Raw genomic sequence first — 18,696 nt, 5'->3', positions numbered from 1 at the left:
TATTTTTAGTCACTCAGAGGCATCCTGCACCATACTGTATATCATCCTCTTGATCTTTTTCCAATTTTTTTCTTCTTTCTGGACTCCTTAGTGGCCAAATGTGCTGCATACTTTGCCTTATCAATGCCAACCTTGTCCATCCGTTCAAGCGATAACAGCATCACTGACACCGCCCCCTCCCCCCACTTCAGTGTCTTCATTCCAACAAAAACTTTTTTTTTGGTAAGCGAGTCCATATAAAATTATCGAACGACTCTTGGGATTTTGAGTTTGACCATGCAGACACTTCTTCAGTAATTCAGGATTGCCAGGTCTCTGTAAAAAAGGTTTATGATGTTCATGACAGCTGCTGGGATGGATTGTTTATGGCTGTATGAACTGTTTGAGTAGTGGGTATTGCGGTAATTGCATCATGAATCAGGTCCAGGAGGGCAAAGGTGGTGCACTGGTTTTTCATCAGTTGACAGTCTGTGGAAGAAGGTAGCCCATACTGCCTGCTTCATTTTTAACAAATCCTCAGTATTATTTTAATGGCCATCCAATAATACTGCTGTAGTTAATCGACCATTTTGGCTGTCAGCCAGCCTCTTATGGTTTTACCATCAGAAAATTTCTTGTGTCTCAAACTTTTTCCACTTCCTCAACCTGGTGCCCATCCACCCTTGACAGTGCTATCAATACAAACTCGTAATTTAACGAAACTTCCTGACAGATTAAAACTGTGTGTCGGACCGAGACTCGAACTCGGGAACTTTGCCTTTCGCGGGCAAGTGCTCTACCAACTGAGCTATCCAAGCACGACTCACGCCCCGTCCTCACAGCTTTACTTCTGCCAGTACCTCGTCTCCTACCTTCCAAACTTTACAGAAGCTCTCCTGCGAACCTTGCAGAACTAGCACTCCTCGAAGAAAGGATATTGCGGAGACATGGCTTAGCCACAACCGAGGGGATGTTTCCAGAATGAGATTTTCACTCTGCAGCGGAGTGTGCGCTGATATGAAACTTCCTGGCAGATTAAAACTGTTTTCATCTGTCAAGAAGTTTCATATCAGCGCACACTCCACTGCAGAGTGAAAATCTCATTCTGAATACGTAATTTGACCTTTATAACACAGCAACCCAGAGCCTGCTACATAAAAAATTAAAGATTTTATTAGATCTTGAAGTAATGCACGTAAAAATTTTAACATTTTCAACGTGTGTAGATCATATTTAAAAAATAAAATATGCTTCCCATGCGAGTTTATAAGTGAGCTACATCATTTTATTTGGAAAATTGCAAATTTTATGAGATAAAAATCTGAAAATGGGAAACTTTTTTTCCGTTCTTACTCCCCTCAAGTGCACGATTTGGTGGTGCTTTATGTATTGGATTTTATACATTATGAAAAGTTGAAGATAATGTTATTGTGCCTGCTTCTCAACTGGAAAATTATTTGCGTCAGTGACTCAGTTGTGGCGCTTCTCGCAGTTAATGTGCCGTACACGGTGTTTTTATATTAAGAGACGCCATCTCATTCATATGACAATGTACGACCTAAATTAACAAGTATATAACTGTTTCAATCCATCCAGATCTTGTAGGTTTTGACACTTTCATTATCTTGCTACTAGGATGGCCAAATGATTTGTCTATGGAGGCGCATCTGGAAGCAATATATCCAGCGACGTAGCGGAAACCTTCTATAGAACACTCTGAAGCTTCTATCAACTGCGAAAACAGTTAAATCATCTAGTGTAGTCTCTCTCATTTGTTGCTCATCAGTCATTGACAACGCTTCCTCAACGCCGGGCACAAGTCCGGTAAACAACATGACAGCCAGTTTGTATCAGTTTCCACTGCGACTGGTGAAGAATTACGTAACTGTCAGCAGTTCTTTAGCTCATAATTAAAATACGCAAACGGCTTTTGAACTCCACCGGTAACGGATCATCACATTCGCTGTCAGTTGCTCTTATCTGGGAAAATAAGTTTTCCAGGCAGACTTGGTTGAACCTTGAGGTCAATACATACTTCAAATAGTAGCTATGTTTCAAATCAGAGAAACAGCCCAATAATGACCTATCGAGTTGCGTTCCAGCTCTCTCTCTCTCTCTCTCTCTCTCTCTCTCTCTCTCTCTCTCTCTCTCTCTCTTTTTCCACAGATGGAGTAGAATCTGCGAACAACTTCCTCTTTTGTCTCCATTCACGATCCAAAAGCACTAGAAAGTGGTCGCTTGACAACAGGCGCCTTGGAATTCATGACGCCAAAGATATCTTTCACCAACTTAAAAAATTCTGCTCTGTCTTTTTCTTCTGAGATCACGAAAGAAATCTGACACGGTGCTGGAAAGAGCTAGCAGGCAAGATGAACACGTTGTCGATCCCTTCCGAAAACTTTCGGATGACGAGCAGCAAGTTTAGGGCACAGTTTTAATTCGTCATTAACTTACAACAGCTGCTTGACTGCTCGTTTTATTATGGTTTTCCATCGCTTAATGCAAAATCATCATCCAAAAAGTGATTTCTCAAAAGTTTCACCATATGTGACACATCAGCAAATACCAAAACACGTTTCGTTTCGTTGATGAAGCAAGTGCTTGCGTAGTCTATATGGAATTTCTTCCACACTTTTCCATTTTTACCTCCCAAATCAGACACAATACCATCTACAATACATCCCACTTTCTGCGTCTCTTTGATGATACTGACCAGAAAAACACGATTCATTGTAATACCAAAATTATAATACACAGATTGCTTCCAGGTCCCACGTAAACCATGTGCCATAACAAACTGTATCTGACGATGTGACCCGTATGTGGTGTCTGTCTCTGAGTCACCAGGCAGGGGTTGACATATCGGTTGTTGTGGCGGTACGCCTCATAACGTGATAAAAACATTAAATAAACTTCACAAATATACCAAAACTGATGTAAAGAAATACGTTACTGTGTGAACTGTCAAGGACATAAATATTATCTCTTCTAAGGAAAATAACAAAGTCTCTAATATGATCTGCAAATGTAACTGCAGTCTGTTTTTTGCAAAAAGATACCTTCTCTTCCCTTTTTTTCGTAGTGTAAGAAGCCGTAGTGTAAGAAGAGGCACGAAAACTTGTAAATTTCGTGTAATATTTAGCCTAAATATAATCAAATATTACTTAAAAGTATTGTCAATTTTTATATGCACCAGCTTCTAAATTTCATGAAGTGGTAAAATTAATTTTTTGTGCAAATTTTATTTGGTACATTGGTGCAGAGGTCAGCGCCATTATTCTAAACGATAATGGCCCAGGGTCGTAATAAATATCTTAACATTCTCTAATTTTGACAACTAAAAATAAATGTAAATGCAGGAGATTTCTCTTGATTAGCGGTTCTTCCTTTGCAACAATAAAAGTAATAAATATTTTCAATATTGAATCATATTTGAGTAAATTGAGTTCAGTAAATTTTTTCAATCCTCGTTTAACGAAATTGCAAGAGTCAACTTAGCCTTGTATTTTCACAAAAGTAAAACAATTTGATATAAAACAATTTTTACAATAGTCATATCTGGAATTTTGTTTGAATATTGGACCACGAGTTTGAAGCCCTGAGATAGAAAAAAAGGTCGTATGCTTAAGCCATACGCACTATAAAGATTTTCCATTCTTATACAGAGCTAACGATTCTTAAAACTAAAATAATAGAAAGCCGTGAGCCGCCGGCTTTTCACTTATTTTTAAATTTTCATGGCAGCAGTCTGTGTAAAGACGCCAAACCTAACGAGACATCCGATTGGGAAGCTTCCAGCTTTTTGTCAAGAGGTCATCACAGTATATGCTAAGGCCATTATCCGGGCAAGACACCTCAACACATCAGCAAAGGCACAGACGGCCAACCAGTAGCAGCAGAGAACAACACGCTGGTGGACAGCATCTGCGGTTCACTCCAGAACGGATTAAGACATTTAAATTATTCTTCACATTTTTGAAAATGAGGCGATTAATCGTGTAACTTCTGTATCATCATGCGTAGTAATGTGTCAAGTAACTGGACTTACAGCGTTTCCTTACTATTTAATATCTGCATGACAAAAGTGTTATACACTATTTCCGATTGTGACGCAAAAAATGTTTTCTAAACTGGAAGCTCTTGTCATTGTTGCGTTTACGTAAAATTGAAAATTGTATAATATTTGAAAACTGACTGAAGTATGCTAAATTATGACTTATATAATGAAAAATATCGAATAACGGAACATACATGTTAAGGAGGCCACAATCAATAGTTTTGCCATTCCTAGAAAGACAGTGTAAGAGTTTCATAGACGCAGTAGGTAGTAACATTCAGTACCTGTATAGGTAAACGTCTATCGAACTCATGACTGATTACACGGCCCTTCAGTTTTCGTAAATAAATGTTCGTATGAGAGGAATAGCACCATACGCGAACGTGAGAATACGTCTTGTGCTGCTGAAGGTTCTCGACGGTGACTCACGAGGAAGCGCGGCCCTTCAGTTTTCGTAAATAAATGTTAGTATGAGAGGAATAGCGCCATACGCGAACGTGAGAATACGTCTCGTGCTGCTGAAGGTTCTCGACGGTGACGTCACGAGGAAGCGCGCGATGGCTGCCCAACGCATCGGCCCAGCCTTGTATGTAGGAACCTGGCTACAAAGCATTGGCCGTGCAAGCCAAAGTTCCTTTTCAAAGGAACAAGTCCGGCATTTGTCTTATGTGATTTACAAGAACCATAGAAAAGCAAATCAGGAAAGTGAAAGTTTCGTTTACTATTTCGTCTGTCGACGCTTCCACGCTAAGCTTTATTAAATTTCTTATCAACACGGAGAACTATTTCTGCTTCATATCAAGTTAAGTTGGGAATGTCATTTATAAACAAGGTGTCAGTCGTAAGAGGAATTTCCGTGATATCTCATATATAATTAAAAATACGGAAGCAAAGAACTGCGCAGTTTGATCTGATTTATCCGTAAATCCAGGTTAATAGGGTAGTCCTGCAGTGAGTCTGCAGTCACTGTTTTCACATTTTCTGATCCTGACTTTTCGAGATAGTTTCACTACCAATGTTGTTATACGTTCAGGTATTAGTCGTACCGTGAAGTAGTCACCTTTCTTACAGACAACATTGTTTCAGTGTCTCAACCCGTTTTGAAATACGAAGGACGTTCGTAAATTCGTGACACGTCATTGTAATTACGGGTGGATGCAGAATCAGCTCCTGTCTTATAACAGTAGAGACATTTCCACGGTCAGATGATGATCTTTTATTTAATGCAAGCAGATGCAGCTGACTAACTTGACTCTGTTGCTTCAGTCCACATTGCCTGTTATGTCAGCGTGGATTTGGTTAGACTAAGACCTTGGTATTACATCACTCAGATTGAGGACAGTAGGGTGAGAGGTGTAAAAGATCATGTGTTTGTTGACAAAGAGGCAGAAATGAGTGTGATCCCAAGCCTGATTGTCACCTCTACCCTCTCCTATCTGCACAGGTTAGGGGCTATCGCGAACTCTACAGCCGCCACTGAGATGACCTACGAGCGCTAAGTTTCCTCCGATAAAACATGTCGCTTGTTTTCATTTGTTTTCCTTTCTATACCGATTACTGACACTGAAAAGCGAGGCTGGTACGTGATAAGTGGTAAAGTGTTGCGCAATGAACACAGATCGAACAAATACGTTGGAGAAACCAGTTAGCGTCGCAAAAATTGACGAATTGTCTTTTTCAGATAAAATCCGCAATCGGTTGTTGTAAAAAACATTTTATTGTCCGTTTAGATCACATTTTTTAAAAACTGTGGTCGGTTTCGGTTCCACATGCGCCACATTTAGATCCGTAAAGCAAAAAATAAAGTAATTAACCAACATACGATCTGCGATGTGCAACATTACCACTTGTACCAGGACGTACCTGAATGTACTGACTGCCATTTAAGAGTAACCCGTACAGTTCATCAGCAAAATACTTGCTAAGAAGTGAACTTCGGAGAAAAGGCTGTAAATAAATATTCCGTACGATAATGAGACGAAGCACACATAGTTAAACAAAAATTTATTAAGAAATAAAATGGCCCAGTTCCTTAGAGAAGCGATTAAATGAGCAGCGGCCGCCATACTGTACCTGACAACCATCATTCTGGTTACCTGGCAGACAGTGATAATCCCTAGATCGGGTTCCTCATGTTTCTCTGAATACTGCGATTATAGGAAAAGTACACACTCAACAAAGTTAGTGTCTTCAGGTCTTCCAACAGTTTCAGTACTCTTCTCTTACGTAAGTGTATTCGTTTTGCATTACAGTGAAGTCAAGACCACTGCCACATCAAATAATTCATGCCGCTTGTTAACTAGTCGCAGTTAGAATTTACTACCAGTAGTGTTTGGCTCTATGGGTCTTAACTTCGAAGGTCATTAGTCCCCTAGAACTTAGAGCTACTTTAACCTAACTAACCTAAGGACATCACACACATCCATGCCCGAGGCAGGATTCGAACCTGCGACCGTAGCGGCCGCGCGGCTCCAGACTGTAGCGCCTAGAACCGCTCGACCTCTCCGGCCGGCGTAGATGTTTGTTTTGCGTCATTCCTGGTTCATGAAGAAACATGCTCAGATGTCTGTGTGCTCTAATTGGCAACATCTTTTTTCTCTTTCGACGGATTCGATCGTGACGTGAAATACACAATTGTGAACGGATGTGGTACGGTATTAGCCGACAAGAGATCCGATATCAGGACGTCTTTAGTGTTGCGCTTGGCTTCCAAAATGGCTAAGTCCAAGTTTTATCACCATTAGTTGCCGCGAGTTTTCGTATTTGCTCGTTTTGTGTAACAAATGAAAGAAAGAACACAGATTTCACATTAATATGAGATTGACATAAGTTGGTAACTAAAAAACGCAGCGTGTGGGCATCTGTGTGACTCTTGTAATTATTTTGAGCAAATGAGTTGTCGTGCGTTGCTAGACGAGTGAAGCTTATGAGGCACGAAGTAAGGAACTCCATAGTCGCGGGGCTGACTTGAAATCCCATGCAGGCGAGACAAATTCTGGCCACTCGCCCAATGTCGCGCATTACAGATGCAGGAGCGGACCTAACTGCGAGAAAATTGCGCCATAAAGCAGGAAGTTGGTCTCGACAGCTGTGCCAAATCGGTGAGTCACAGTTAACCACTTCTGTACTGGCAACTGGCAAAACATCCCGCCAGGCTATGGTTAGTTCTTGATTCATTGCCATTGTCAGCACTCAGTTTCTTGTGCGCATTTGTGTACAGTACCGGTATTGTTCGCACAAGCAAGTGTTATTGAAGAGAGAGGGGGGGACCAGAACAGCGAGAAGGTCTTACGGCAGGGCATTCTGGAAGATGTGGACAAACATTTAGAGACAATAATATGGGCCCCTCTGGAGGTCTGGAGGAAAAATATCATAATAAAACACGTGCCCTGTTACCGGATTCCGAAATACTGTTGTTTGAAACAATAAGGAGTAGGAGTGTTGAAAGGTAGTGTTTAATTTCTAAAATTTTAGGTGCCGGAACTCTCCTCTTCAACTGTACAACCTCCCCCAAACTTACAATGAGAAATCACTTTTTACAAGATACTGTTCTGAAATCCAGGGCTTTATAGTAAAATTTCTTACGACTAAAACAATAACGCCACAAGATTTAATATAAACAGGTGTTAACTGTCTGTCCTCGGAGCATTTACAAGTTCATTGCAGCCGGCGCAGCGGCAGTCTACAATTAGCGGTACTTTCCGATTCGACATCACGTGTACTACTTGCCGACTTTTTTCAGTCAAGCTAAAAGAAGGAAGTCTCTGGGAGATGCCGGTGCGCCGTTCCGGCCAAAATTAAGCCCTGGTTCAAGGATACTTGTCTAATTCTGTAATCGATTATAGCTAAAATAGGCACTGCTATCTTCACTGCATTTTAAAGCGGATGTTGCCAAAACTTGTCAGGGTGCATATACAAAACTCAAATAATTTGTGAAGAACAACATTTGAAAGTGAACAAGCAAATTCTCCCATATACATAGTTGTGCCAATAACGTAACTTACAAGTGACCAACATGGTGCAGATAGTGACACGACGCTGCATTTTGCAGACCTGTTAAGCACAGAGCATATGTTTAATGGTTTCCCATTCAGAGTGGCACATGCTATGCAGAGCTGTACCGAGGTCATCTCGTGTTCTTTGCAGAACTACAAAAGCTGAACCCCCCTCCATTTTGTAAGTAAATTTAATAAAAAGAAGCATTACTGGAAACGAAATTATGGTACTTAATGGAACCGTACTGTGTACAACCAATTAAATGTATCATTGTACTCTGGTGTGCAAAACTTTTGAATGAAAGTAACTTTCATATGTCACTGCCAAGTAACATAGCTTGATGAAACCTGGGACTGTACAGTGACTGAACTGCTTCAGTATAGCAAGAAGGTAACTAAAAGAAATGCGTAGAGAGACAAACAGAAATGACACTGTATCCATCATTTTGATTTGCAGCTTCTTGTATTGGCTCTGTTTGCAGTTAAAATTGTTTGGATGTGAGGTCCGCCAGTCATGCAGAACACCGTTTTTCTCAGTACCCAGACATGTTTCGGCACCACTGTGCCATCATCAGTGGCTTTTCGTTTTTATTTATTCTGCAATGTGAACATTTTTGTTAAATGATTATAGAATTATGTGCATATTTAGTTCAAACGACAGACTGTTTCTTTTTGTAAATACCTTTATATTTGGTGTGCATGAATTTTCTGGATCACTTGCGTGTTAATTACTACAGGTAGCTTGTCATCTGCAACCAAACGATGTTGATGAGAAAGTTTCTTGCTGGGAGTTAACCTATCTTCTAGAATGTAATTTAGTTTTGTTTACGCGCTTGTATTTGTTTTTACATACGTTTTCTTGTGGCGAGCGCTTCTATTCTCTGCATCGACACCTCAGCAGTTTCAATTAGCTAAATGTGAAGAGAAAAGGGAAGCTACATCTGCAAACAACTTTACTGAAAGATAGTTTGTGATGACTCACTAAATGGGGAGCAGTGTCATGGAAATGGCAACAGTATTCTGTATATTGATATTCTACTTTCAGTAGTAAAAGTGGATGAATAGCAGTGAAACTGCCGTTGGACATCTAGGTTTCTTCTGACAACTTGGACTTTACTTGTTTGCTCAGTCAGTGAACAGGGTAGACTGCAATGTGCAAAGCGAGTGGAAGCCGAGTACTATTCCTGGGAAGACAAACATTGTTTGGATCACACTGCTCATAACGCATTGTTGCAGATTTGCTCTGAAACAAATGTATTCACTCAGTTGTTACCAAAGGCATGATGGCAGTTGTATTCTTGTTAGCCACAAATCCTTTGCAGCTGATGTCGTCCATACCAGACGTGGAATCTTTCAGTATGACACAAGAACGGAACACAACAGTTATTAGAGTAGCTTGTGGCTAAATTCCTGTCAATGTACCAGCTTACAAATGTCGAAATATCAAACCTCTGAAACACACATGATGCAGAGCACAAGCTAGAAGTATTTAAAGCTTCTCATTGTGGTTTTTAGTGAACACATAACCATTTGTAGTTGGATGTACGAAAGAGTTGTAGACTTCATATCATGAATTGCAGGAGTTTTGTGTAACAACACTGTTAGGTGGTGGCAACAATTTTTTTTTAAGTTGTCAATGCATTGTGCATAAGTAAGGTAGCCTTAAATAACAAGCATTCTTAAACTTATCAGCATTACAATGTTACAGAATGTGGAAGCTGGTGGCTTTGGCTCTAGCAGCAGCCTGCTGCATTGTTCTGGGTGAGGAGTGCCCCTGCAACATCAGTGGGAACAAGCTCATCTGTACTGGTATCAAACTTGATGCTTCACCGCCAGAGTCTTGCTTTGCAGGTACAGTACTGATATAATTAAAATTTTCATCTTCTGCAACTGTAGGAAATGCTAAGGTGCAAGTTCAATGGCACCTGGAATACTATTCATGTGACATTGTATTTTATGGATTCAACAAATCACACTGTTGTACAATTTGTACATATGGTATTGGACAAGTCAAGTATACATTTTACAAGTAATTTTTACAATTTATTTGTTAAAATTTTAATGTATTGTTTAAAAGTCTGTGCAATATTGTTAGAAGGTGACAGGCATCACATTGTAGGCTTCTTTCACTTGGGTTGTAAATTCTTTTTACAGTACTATGAAATTCAATGGAACATGTTGAGAGCAGAATAGGAATAAAATACAGACCAGTACATACATCCTTTTAGGAAGAATGCACAATAATGCCATCAAGCATTTGTAACAGCAAAGATTTTCAGAGTCGCAGCATACTTAGTGTGTACTGGAACTGAAATATTGTATTCATTATACTTGCATTTCCATTATAAAGGAAGACAGCTAAATAATGTCCTTACTTGTGCAGTTGTGTGGAGACCTTTAAAAAGAATTGTGAAAGTTTCCAACTGCAGTAGATCATCTTATGAATTTGTGTGATGTTAGGGACTGAAAACTGCCAGCCATAAAGCTTGTGCCATTAATATGCTGTATTGCCATAACTTCTTTACAAACATAAATTGCACACTGTGGATGATCTATATATGTATATAAAATATTGCTTAATAATTATATTGTCAGTAAGATCAAATTACATTCCAAGAATTTTAAATTCATCTTGATCTCTCCATACACTATTATAAATTGATATATTCATAATTCTGAGGGAAGCAAATAGCCACTACTTCCAATCTAAAATCACCTCTATATTAAACACATGTACACAAAACTTAACTTCTTTATGTTGAAGCATTTTGCCACGATAATTGACAAGTGGTTATCAGATTATTGTCAGAAGCTAGATGTTAATAGCAGTGATACACGTCACAAAGATATGTTGAATGTTGATGGTAGAGGTGTTTTTATAGCTATAAAAATATGATATCATCTGGTAAGGTTAGTAAGATTTTGAATGTGAAATAATTTGGGTGAAGCTAAATGTTAAGGAGCAGTAGTGGTGGAACATTTGAAAGGAAACTTGAAGATTTTGTATAAGTTCTCTGATCAGTATTAGTTGTAGGTGGAGATTTCAACTTAACCAACTATAAGGGGCGGGGGGGGGGGGGGGGGGGGGTTGCAAAGACAGGGAATCATATTAAGTTTCTATAAATGATGTATTTGAGAATTATCTTGAATAGCTAATCAGAGAACTGTCTGATTAAGACAACATTAAAGCCATTACAGCAGTAACTGAATAGGGCTGTAGGTAGGAATGTAAAGAAAAGAAAGGAAGATATTTCTGCCTTGCAAGAGCAACAAAACACAGATTTTAGATCACTTCAAAATTAATCTCTTGGACCAAAATTCTGAGCATGAATAGAAAAAAAAATTGAGTATTCTACATTATTGCTCAGATATGTGAGAAGAAAAATTGTGGTGAAATGTTTTTGATCACAATATAAATTGATATTGTGATCAAAGACTGGAATAAAAAACCTATCGTAGTATTGGATTGCTGTTCGTATATGCGACTATGTCGCAACTGGTGAAAAAGTTGTGGTGGATGAGAGAGACCTGCAGTGGTTCAGCAGCCACATTAGAAAGCTGCCACAAAAGCAAAGAAAGCTGGAAATTTAAATGTATCCAAAAGTTCACAGACAAAAAACTGAACAAAATCAAAATTAGCATAAGGAGAGCCATATGTGAAGTGTTCAGTGAATTCAAAAGTAAAATTCTGTCTACTGCCTTTGCAGATAGCCCTAAGAAGTTTGGTCTTCTGTTAAATCAGAAGCCATCAATCCAGACACTCTACATCTACATATACTCCGCAAACCACTGTGAAGTGCATGGCAGAGGGGTATGTCCCATTGTACCAGTTATTAGGGTTTTTTTCCATTCCATTTACATATAGATTATGGAATGAATGATTGTTTAAATGCCTCCACATGAGCTGTGATTAATCTCTTATTGTTGTCCTGATCCCTATGGGAGAAATATATAAGGGATTATAATATATAATTTAAAGCCAGTTCTTAAAACTTTGTAAGTAGGCTTTCTTGGGGTAGTTTGTCTATTTTTAAAGTGCCTGCCAGTTCAGTTTCTTCAGCATCCCCATGACATTTTCCCACAGGTAAAACAAACTTGTAGCAGTTTGTGATGTTCTCCTCTGTATACATTCCGTATCCCCTGTTACTCCTATTTTGGCAAAAGTCTCTAAAGCTTAAGTAATATTCTAGGATGGGTCTCATAAGTGGTTTGTAAAGCTGTCTATAGACTGATTGTATTTCCCCAGTATTCTAGTAATAAATCAGTCTGCCACCAGCTTTGCCCATGACTGAACCTACATGATCATTTCATTTGATATCCCTAGAAACTATTAGATCCAGCTATTTGTAAGAATTGACCAACTCCCTTCATGAGTCACTAATATTACATTTGTAGGAAACTGTTTTCTGTTTGTGAAATGCATTTTCTAAATGTTTAAAGCAAGTTTCCAGTCTGTGCACTGCTTTGAAATCTTGTCAAGATTTGGGTGAATATTTACCGTATTTGCGCAAATCTAAGCCGCACTCGAATCTAAGCCGCACCTGAAAAATGGGACTCGAAGTAAACGGAAAAAAAAATTTCCGAATATAAGCCGCACCTGAAATTTGAGATTCGAAATTCAAGGGGAGAGAAAAGTTTTAGGCCGCACCTCCAAATCGAAGCAAAGTTGGTCCATTGTAATATGAGACACAATTTAGGTCGAATGAAAGACGATACAGCTACAGTAGTTTGGTTCGAGTCTTAAGCTTAGCAGTTACGCTTTACCAGGTAGCCATTGCTATGCATCAGGCGCTCCGTTCGTATTTATACGGGTACCCTTCCTTTTTCACGTGTTTCGTCTGGTTTGAATCGATTGCTTATTTTTATTTGATCTGATAACTGCCGTTTTCTTTGTTATAGGTGTTTACGTCACTCTACGCTAAAATGCATTACTGTACTGTGTCATGCCTTGTTTGTCACATTCTGATAGAGCGTGTTTACGGCCTGTCGCCGCTCGCGGCATGGCTTGCTTTTGTGCGCGCTACCGCCGCTTACAATTAAAAAAAGAAAAAAAGAGGAGAGGACCGTCTCGGCAAAACAATGGCAAGAGACTGCTATTTGTTGTTACTTACACTGCTGCTTTCTTTGATAATGATCAACAAGAACCAAATAATAGACTGTGTATGATAGAACATGTTCTGAATGAGAGTTAGGTGAAAATTTTTCTCCGTTTGAAAATCTTTGCGGCCGCTTCTTTAGTACATCAAATTCTGCACAGAAATTAGTCATCTTAGATTTAAAAATCTAGTCAGTTGCCGTGCTTCATTTCTGACTGTATCACTATTAGGCATAAGAATAATACGAATATAAACATGATACGATACGTATATTCTTCCGCGTTTGCTGTTGTCTCACTCTAGTTTCGTAGCTTATTAGACAGACAGGGTTTAAATGGGATAGCAGCAAACAGGAAAGAATACATGGCAAAATGTTTATATTCATATTATTCTTATGGTGAAGAGAATACTGCATGCGATTCACATTTCATCAGGTTCCTATTAGCAACCATCTCTTCTCACAGGTAGAAAAAAATTCAGAACGTAGAGTTGGCCATATTGACAAACATCCCCAACAGTCTTGCCAGTCGGATTTTCGTAGTACATAGAAATTCTGCTACATTCCAAGATGAACAATACGGAATTTGTATTTACTTCATTGGATAATGTATGAAAATGCAGTGGTCGAAACACAGGGCGGAGAAAAAAAAGCTCGTCTTCCACCTTTTTTTTAAAATTTATTTACTGACACAGAGGTTTTGGCGCCAGTATTTATCTTTGCAAAGCATGCCTGTGTAGCGGTACATATATTCGACGGCAGAAGTTACTTGTGGCGGCATCTACCAACATTTTTCAGAACTTCCGCTTGCTTTGCACTCGATTCTAAGCCGCAGGCAGTTTTTTGGATCACAAAAACCGGAAAAAAAGTGCGGCTTAGATTCGAGTAAATACGGTATGCAGCTTATTTTAGGCAGACTGTCTGACCATAATGGTCAAAATGGAGACTTACAGAGAAAAGATAAGGCCAAAATAGTAAATGCCTTTCTCTGAGTTTGTTTCACTCAGGGAGATCATACTGCAATTCTTTCTTTAAATCATCATACAAATGTCAAAATGACAGGTAGCAAAACAAGTAATCATGGGATAGAAAAGCACCTAAAACCACTCAACAGGGTGAAAGCCACTGGACCTGATGGGACACCATTATAGTTCTGAGTAGAGTATGTGAAAGAACTTGTTCCTATTTTAGGAGAAGTGTACCATAGGTAAGAAGGATGGAATATCAGACTTGTAGTGAGAGAGAGAGAGAGAGAGAGAGAGAGAGAGAGAGAGAGAGAGAGAGAGAGAGAGAGAGAGAGAGAGAGAGAGAGAGAGAGAGAGAAGGGGGGGGGGGTGTTTTTTGTTGTGCCTATCTGCGACTCCTGGATTTTCCATTGTTTGATTATTGTTGATCAGTCTGAGATCCATGCCAGATAGTATTGATGAGGGGTGAACAGAAAAGATCTGCAGAAGAGCAGTGTGCAAATGCATCATGGAGACACTCGGCCAACTCCAGCAGCAGGCACTTCAACAGAAATATTCTGCATAATGCTGAGGTGTGCATTTAAAACACAGAGCATACATTCCTAGAAGAGTCAACTAATATATTGCTTCCTCCTACATATGTCTCAAGAAAATACTATGACTGTAAAATCAGAAACTTGAACTCTCACAGAGGCTTACCAAGAATCCTCCTTATGAGCCATTCATGACTGGAACAGAAAGGAGGAAAATGACAGTGTCGCACAAAGTACTATCCACCGCATACTGTAAGCTTGCTTGAAAAGTATATAATTAGATTCTACATACATTCTTGTAGCTGACACAGAAATCTCTTCAAGGTCCTGCGAATGTATGTGTAACTTGCACAAATTTTCTTCCAGTCATTTACTTACTATTATTACAACATCTTGTATTTGAAAGATTTTACATTTTCAGTTCAAATAATTCCGATTATGATCTACCCGCTGGCTCCAAACACAAATTTTGACAATGAGCTCAACCTTTGCACTGCTTGCTATGAGCTCTCACTTAGAACTACCAACTCTCATAGAGATTATTTTCACAGCCATGTGCTTCTGCACTAATGGTACCAAAAGAAAGAAAATAAATGCAAAAAATGACTTATTACTACATTTACTATTGCAATGTACATACCTTGAATATAATCATACTTCTCATTTAAAATAATTTTCTGTTTATTATTTTATAATAACTGTTTCTTGTTTCCTTATTTTGACTATACCTGTAACTGTAATTGCTTACTTACCAATCTGAATTTCAGTGCAATAATATAAAAGTTCTAATTAAAGATTTGATGACACAAAATGGGTTAATCAATGCCTATTGATTAACAATAAACAAAAATAGTAAGATTTCTCACTGTATTTTCCTCACAGATTATTATTTTATTTGTGGAATAGGGCTCTATTTAAATTTCCAAATGAGATAAATTAATTTTAATAAAATATGGTTGAATTACACTGCAGGACCCAAGACTTAGATGTGTCACAATGTTACTGTTATAAACCTTCCATGAATGTTGTCAGAACATCAACACTCTTTAGTAATGTATACTACCTGTATGTATTATCTCTCAACAGTGTACTATCCAATACACTCAATTATACACAGTATATTTTTCATTAATGACAGTTTGGAACATCCTTTTCTGATATGTGATTGGAAGTTTTTTATTATCTCAGTCTAGTGAAGTTATTACACAGTAGGTCCAATCATCACTATGTTTGACACACACCTGCTGACATCTATTCTGATTTCCAGACAGCTGATGAGTTTGCTCTTATTTCAGGTAAATCAATAAAACAGCTAGTAATTTCAAGACTACAAGAAGGTGGATTTAAGACACTGCAGTTGCCATCATCACAGTACTGTGCCAGTTTGGAAAAAATCATTGTGACAGAAGTAGCCAAACTCTGGGAGGTGGAGGGTCTGTCACACTGCCCACAGGTAATAATCAAAATATTATTGTCATTTCTTGTTATGTGTGCTATTTACAAAAAGCAATAAAACAAATTACTATATATTCTTCTTGTATATATGATACATTTACAAAGTTGTGAAAGTTCCATATACTTGAATAGCTGCTTTTAGTTTTTCTTGTGCAGCATTATTGAAATTTGGTTTTCGTTACCCCCAGGTTCTGTTTTACTGTGGGTAAAGAAGGAATATGTTTGATTATCAAAAGATATAAGAGTAACAACCATCCTCAAGTCACTTCTTGTTACAATCACGTGAGAAAATAGATAGTGAAATTGAAATACAGAAGGATAAGTTGTCTCTGGTCCTATGTGAAATCACTAAGTGCCACTAAGGCTTCCATCCAGCTCCTTGATGATCAGTCTGGTGTGGCAGTTGAAGATAACAAAACAAAAGAAATAGTTTCAAATTTCATGCTCAAGAAATTGTTCACACAGGAGAATTGTACAAACATACCATCATTTGACCATTGGACAGACTCCTGTATGGATGGCATAGTAATAAGTGTCCTTGGTCTAGAGAAACAACTGAAAGATTCGAAAGCAAATAAATCACCAGGTCTGGGTGGAATCTCAATTCAGTTTTACAAAGAGTGCTCTATGACACTGGCCTCATACTTAGTCTGCATTTATCATGAATGTCTTGCGTAGCATAGAGTCCTAAGTGCATGGAAAAAAGTGCATGTGACTAGTATATAAGCAAGGTAAAAGAACGGACCCACAAAATTACACACCAATATACCTAACTTCAGTTTGTTGCAGATTCATTGAATACAATATATTCTCAGTTTGAATATATTAAGTTTCTCAGTCTAAAGAAAGTTTATGGCCACAAGTCAGCATTGTTTTAGAAAGCATCACTCATGAGAAATAGATTTGCCCTTTTCTCACATGATATACTGCGAACTGTGGATGAAAGGCATCAGATTCCATACTTCTAGATTTCTGAAAATCATTTGACATGGTGTCCCAATGCATGCTGTTAAAGAAGGTATGATCATAAGGAATAAGTACACAGATATGTGAATGGCTTGGAGACTTCTTAAGTACCTGGTATGTTGTCCTCGACAGTGAGAGTTCCTCAGAGACAAGGGTATCAGCAAGAGTGTCTCAGGGAAGTATGAGAGGACCACTCTTGTTTTCTATATGCATACATGATTTTGTACACAGGGTGGGCAGCAATGTGCAGTTGTTTCCTGATGGTGCTGTGGTGTACGGTAAGGTGTTGGAGTCAGATGACTGTAGGAAGATACAAAATGGCTTAGACAAAATTTCTAGTTGGTGTGATGACAAGCAACAAGCTTTAAATGTGGAAAAATGTAAGTTAATGCAGAGTAGTAGTAGTAGTAGTAGTAGTAGTAGTAGTAAGAAGAAACCTCTAATGTTCAGATACATTATTACTAATGTCCTGCTTGACACAGTCAAGTGGTTTAAATATGTGTGCATAAGGTTGCAAAGTGAAAAGAAATGCAACAAGCATGTGAGAACTGTGGTAAGGAAGGTGAATGGTCAAGTTCAGTTTATTGGGAGAAATTTAGGAAAGAGTGGTACACCTGTAAAAGAAACTGCATAGGACGTTGGTGTGACCTATTCTTGAGTATTGCTAGAGTGCTTGGGATCCATACTAGGTCATATTGAAAGAAGGCATCAGAGCAATTCGTAGGCAGGCTGCTTGATTTGCTACCATCATGTTTGAACAACATGTAAGTGTTCTGGAGATGCTTCGGTAATTCAAATGGGAATCCCTGGAGAGAAGACAACATTCTTTTTGAGGGACACTGTTGAGAAAATTTAGAGGACTGGCATTTGAAGCTGACTGCAGAACAATTCTACTGCCTTTAACATACATTGTGAGTAAGGACCACGAAGATATAAAAGAAATTAGGACTCATATGGAGGCATATAGATAGTTGGTTTTTTTTCCCTTGCTCTATTTGTGAGTGGAGCAGGAAAGGGAATGAGTAGTAGTGGTAAAGGTACCCTCCACCATGCACCGTATGGTGGCTTGTGGAGTATCTGTGTACACGTAGATTAGTTAACGAGAGCTTCTAATAAAAGACATAAATAATAAAGTGACTGCTTCTTAGTAGATATCAGTTGTCTGGATTCCCCTGAGACCTAGAACAGCTGTAGAGGAACCTTCACTTGGGGAAGTCTGGTAGTAATTGCAGAAAGGTGAAAAAACTATTATTTTTCTCATACTACAAAATCCTATTACTGGGATTTACAGAGAATGTTGAATACCATTATGAATTAAGAAGCAATATCATATTATGAGCTGCTGGAAACAACTCATTATATCATATAGATGGTAAAATGGAGGGGCAAACATTTCTGTATTCCCTACTTAGGTGTACGATACAGCACAAACCTGAAAGCTGATAAAATTTCAGAGGTTGTTTGGTGATATTTTCTAGGCATTTTAGTATAAGGGACACATGGTCTCCAGTATCTCATCATGGAGTAACTTCATTCATTCATATTGTTTTTGCACTTATGGACAGTGTTTGAACTCAAATATCTCATGACGACACGATTTGCACTTCTTTCCTTTCTTCCTTTTCTTGTCCCAAAATCTCTTAATCCTTTGC

General features: G+C 38.6%; 1 protein-coding gene across 1 annotated transcript in view; it reads left to right on the top strand.

The window, feature by feature from the left end:
• The window catches only part of LOC124804947 (carboxypeptidase N subunit 2-like), a 49,189-nt gene that overhangs the window by 9,651 nt on the left and 20,842 nt on the right, over positions 1-18,696 (top strand). The window contains exons 2-3 of the mRNA XM_047265332.1: positions 9,740-9,882; positions 15,919-16,076. Of these exons, the coding sequence (XP_047121288.1) occupies positions 9,741-9,882; positions 15,919-16,076 (300 nt within the window). The 5' untranslated portion in view covers position 9,740. The remainder of the gene's footprint in view (positions 1-9,739; positions 9,883-15,918; positions 16,077-18,696) is intronic.

The sequence above is a fragment of the Schistocerca piceifrons genome, chromosome 7 (genome assembly GCF_021461385.2).
Source record: "Schistocerca piceifrons isolate TAMUIC-IGC-003096 chromosome 7, iqSchPice1.1, whole genome shotgun sequence".
In the NCBI taxonomy this organism is placed as follows: domain Eukaryota; kingdom Metazoa; phylum Arthropoda; class Insecta; order Orthoptera; family Acrididae; genus Schistocerca; species Schistocerca piceifrons.
This window is presented reverse-complemented; position numbering and strand designations above follow the sequence as displayed.